The 4769-nt window shown below is 37.2% G+C and overlaps 1 protein-coding gene across 1 annotated transcript; it reads right to left on the minus strand.

The window, feature by feature from the left end:
• Positions 1-1721: 1721 nt before the first annotated feature.
• On the minus strand, positions 1722-4373 carry LOC114716387 (trihelix transcription factor GT-2). The gene is made up of 2 exons (XM_028901390.1): positions 4002-4373; positions 1722-3469 (listed from the first exon to the last, which is right to left on the minus strand). Exons 1-2 carry the CDS (start codon positions 4298-4300, stop codon positions 1918-1920), a joined length of 1851 nt encoding a protein of 616 aa, XP_028757223.1. The 5' UTR covers positions 4301-4373; the 3' UTR covers positions 1722-1917.
• Positions 4374-4769: the final 396 nt, after the last annotated feature.

A 4769-nucleotide genomic window follows, 5' to 3' on the forward strand; every position in this document is an offset into this window, starting at 1 on the left:
AAAATGGAAAATATGAAAAGTAAACCCAAAGAAAACAAATCGACTCAAATTATTACATTTTGGACGAGCAGGCAAAATGTGGCAATGTACAGAAGATCCTTTGAAATAATTAAAATTTGTTATATTATTTGGTCTAATTTCTTTAGATGTGATTTTTCCTTTCTATATATACATATATATATAGAATTAATTATTTAAGATAAGTAATAAATGTATATATGAAATCCAACAAAAGGAATATATATGACAGCAGCTTTGACAATTGCTCAGTCTCTTGCATATATCGGTGAGCGGGGACATTCGTCCTTAAGCAATCATCTCTGATTTCTTAAAATTTTCCTTTCAGTTTCAAAATTCAAATGGTTTGGCATCTGTCTTTTTTCAATTTAACATTTCGTATTTAAATGAACAAACTTATTTTTGTTAGAGGAACTTTACATAAACGTCTAGTCTATCATATATTATGAGAAAAATTAATTTGTAAGTTAGGATAGTTTTGTTTTACCTCATTTTTAATAAAGTCTTTACAATTTTTTATCAGATTTTTTTATAGTTTTACCCGATTTTCCATCGAGTCTCTATTGTTTTTTTTTTTTAATCAAATCATTATAGCTTTATCTTATTTTTAGTTAGGTCATTGCAGTTTCAAGTGACTAACAAAAATAAAAAATTACATGAAACCTCATAAAAAAATCAAGTGAAACTATAAGGACCTAATAAGAAAACATCTTCAAAGACCTAATAAACAATTTAGTGAAAGTATCATAAAAAAATAAAAATAAAACTATGGGACCTGATTAAAAATCAAATAAAACTAAATAATTTAGGCAAATTAATTTTTCTTATATTATAATAAAGGTTAAAATATCTTTATTTCATTCGTTGGCCAAAAAAAAAATCATTATTTTCCTAAAATTTGACTTCATTTTAGTTTCGGTCTTTGTAATTTAAAACTTATGCTTTCAATTCCTGATATTTGATTTTATTTCTGTCCACCTAAAGATTTTTTGCCTTTGAAAAAGTATTTTTGGTTATTGAAATAGGGTTTCGGAGATAAAACCATTTCTTCTAAATTTCAAGGAACAAAATCAAACTGAGGTTAAATTTTAAAAACTAAAAATAGTAGTAGCACTTTATAATAATCATCTTGGAGCCGCATAATATAAACACACATTAGGGATGTATTTTCTTTTACTCTTCCGGATCAACAATCCCATACATATAATGAACGAACACTTCCAACAGGGAAAAGATCAAGGTACAAACAGGCTGGTTCTTTGAGAGTCTTGCTAAAAAGAGTTCCACCCACTAATGAACATATAAGAAACTAGCAGGACTTATAATTACATGTGACTTTGAATTTTTTTATTATATATCTATCCTGCCATATGGGGACCTCTCTCTCTCTTTCTCATCTCATTTTTACGCTTTTGCACATTAATTTATCTCACTCTAAAAGCAAAAAAAAAAAAATGTACTCCCACTACTGCATAGCTCTGCTTTTCTGGCCCATGTGATGGCTGTTTTTTCGCGTTATTAATCTCAGAACCTGAACTCCAATGATCACCTTTTATGGTGGCCCATATGTGTATGTGTGTGTGATCAGAAAGAAAAGTCGATCAGATAGGTATAATGAACCATATTGATCGATCTGATCAAGCTGCTATGACCTGCAAGCCCCAGCAGAGAGAAATAGATGGCCATGCTTTGCTTTTTCATAATTAAAAGAATTGAATCTTCTTCTCACTCCTTCGCCTATATATGGCTTTAATCACTACCATAACAGTGTTTAATGACACATTTGATGACACATATATACCATTTCAGAAATATATATAAAACTGAAAAAAATTTATCTGTAGTAGTAGTACTTCCATTTCAGAAATATATATGTATATATAACTTCCTTATCTTTTCTCATTCAACGGTGTCCACTGAAGCAAGTTTATTTTTAGAGTTAATATTCTCATAGCCACCGTTGTCATCACCGCCACTAGCGCCGCAGCCGCCGCCAGGGCGTCCTCCTCCTGCTGCTATTTCTTCATCTTCTAAGTCAATACTTCCTCCATCTTCTTCTTCAACCCCTCCTTCATCTTCGTAGTTGTCGTCGTCTTCTTCTTCACATTCTTGATAACCTCTTGCGGCTTCTTCTTCTTGAGTGGGAGGCCTCCATTGCTGCTCTGGCTGGACCATTAATGGCGCTATATTGTGACCAAATGGATCACCGAAGAGGTGGTTGTGGTTGTTGTTCTGGGTTTTGGTCTTTTCTTTGTATATAGCCTCGAGCTCATTGAAGTAAGGACAAGTTTTGCTATCCTCACGCCTTTGTTTGTTACTTTCTTTGATCTTCTTGAAGTACTTGTTGATGTTCTCCCACTTCTCCTTGCACCTCTTGGCATTCCTATTGTACCCCATCTTCCGCATTTCACTGGATATTTCCTCCCACAAAGGAGCTTTCGGGCCGTTTTCCTGGTACTTAGCCTCCAGCCTTGTCCTCAGCCTTATCAACGCATGTACCTCCGCCTTCGGCCACCGTGAAGGAGCCCCAACCCCGCCGCCGCCACTGCCGTTGATATTGTGATTGTTATTATCCATTTTCTGGATTTCAAACTTTTCATAGCTGATGTTATTATTTGGTGGCATCACAACCAACAGTGCCTGCTGGTTTTGCTGCTGTTGTGGTTGTGGTTGAAACTGTGACACCACCGACACCCGCGGTGTCGACGGAGGAGGCTGCTGTGATCCTCCGGACAACTTCTGTAAGAATGCAATGATGGCGGCGTCCTTGGCGGCGGCGGTGGATCTTTCTTGAACGAGGATTTCATGTTCACGGTTGATCCGAGCCATTTCTTGCATCCTCCAAGCTTCTTGCTGAGCCACACGCTCACGTTCTCGTTTATCAATGGCGTCCAAGAACCTCTTCTGCATTTCGTCCTGTCTAGCCAGTACTCGCCTTGTGAGCCGCCTGAAGTAGTCCTTCCACTTCCTCTTCTTCCGGTACCTATCCTGAAGGTCCTCGTCGGAGGCCGTGGACGACGAGGTCGACGTCGAAAGGTTCGCATTCGGCACCACCACTGCCGCCGCCGGAGGAGGATTATTCGAGGAAGGAAGAGTTGTATTAATAGCAGTAGTTGTCCCACCAGTGACGTAAGAGAAGGTAGTTGATGAATGATCACTGGGCCTTGTTGAGAGAAATGGCAATGAGGTAGGAAGTGCATTTGGAGGGAAATTATTAGAAGAAGGTTGTGATAGAGATTTTGGAGGAGGATGAGATTGAGATTGAGGGTTATGAGAAAGAGTGAATCGAGATTCAAAAGCTTCTAATTGATCAAAAAACCTATAGGTTTTGGTCTTTCCTTCTGGTTTAGCACTTCTGCTATCTTTGGTTCTCTTGTGATACTTGTACACGTTCTCGAATTTCTCCTTGCATTTCTTTGCACTTCTCTGATAACCAAGCTCCCCTAGCTTCCTGGTTTTTCATTTCAAGTCCAAGAATATAATAAAGTATCATTAAACTTTTCGAAATAAAAAGCAATAATTAATGCATGTCACTTAACTGAAAGGATCAATCATCAATAAGGGAATAAAAAGAAATGAAGAAGAAGAAGAAATCCGAGAGCTTCAGAAGCAGATGACTAAATGTCTGATAAATTTCTTAGAAAAATCAAAGACCAAATAAGGATGTTTCAGAGTTTACTGGAACTTGGAAATTCTAAAATTCAATTGCATATTTTGCAGATACGCCAAAACGTTCGATTGATTCGAAAAAGTTTTGATGAAGAATATATAAAAAAGAAGTAGCCGGAAATGGCTAAAAACAAGTAATAGTGAAAGGGAAATTGCAAGTTCCCAAAATTGATTTGGTTTCTGTGAATTGAAAGCGATAATAATTCACTGATCTCCATGCACGATCTCGAAGAAGCTAGCTTCCCCAACATCATAGATAAAACCCAGAAGTGAGATTTAGTTAGTAAATTCAATATGTGTGTGTATGTGTGTACCTTGAAACTTCTTCCCAGAGTGGACCTTTAAGACTTGAATCTCGAAACACAGAATCCATATCAGACCTTATCTTCAACAGAGCCAAAGTCTCTTGGCGGGGCCACCGGTTCCCTCCACTGTTCATCTTATTGTCGCCTTCACCTGATGAAGTTGCTGTGATTATGATCACGCCACCCCCGTCTGGCGCCTCGGTGGCGGCTTCCTGTGGTGGCCGTGGCGGCGGAGCAGGCGGTGCTTCGGCCGCCGTAGCAACCATCTCTGAGACGACTACTGTAGTAGGGTCTCCAAGCTGCATCATATAATAGCTATAGACAAGAAGAAGAAGAGAGCTGCTTTTCTCCTTCTTGCTTCTTCCTTCTTCGCTAAAAGCAAATTACAGCAAAGAAAAGAATATCAGAAAACAAGGTGAATACCATTGAAAGGGTTTTTATTATGCGCATGGGGATGCTTTAATTAATTAATCGAAGGGGGTGAATTATTAAATTAATTATTTTATTTTAGGTGGGATTTCTCTGTCGATTTCATCAGTATAGAAAATTAACAATAATAATAAGGAGAAGAAGAAGCAGAATAATGAAATTAGAACATTGTAAAGTTCGTGCTGAACTAATGAGGGCAACTTTCTTTTTCTTTTTCTTTTTCTTTGTGAATAATAGTTTTCGTTGTTGTTTTTTTTTTTTTTAATTAGGGCATGGAATCTGGGAGTTTTTTTTTTTTTTTGGTTGGAATGAAAAGGAAAGACAAGCAAGACTCGATCACTTTGGTTT

Source organism: Neltuma alba, unplaced genomic scaffold (assembly GCF_004799145.2).
Source record: "Neltuma alba isolate B1F8T4 unplaced genomic scaffold, ASM479914v2 tig00011654_pilon, whole genome shotgun sequence".
NCBI classification, from domain to species: Eukaryota; Viridiplantae; Streptophyta; class Magnoliopsida; order Fabales; family Fabaceae; genus Neltuma; species Neltuma alba.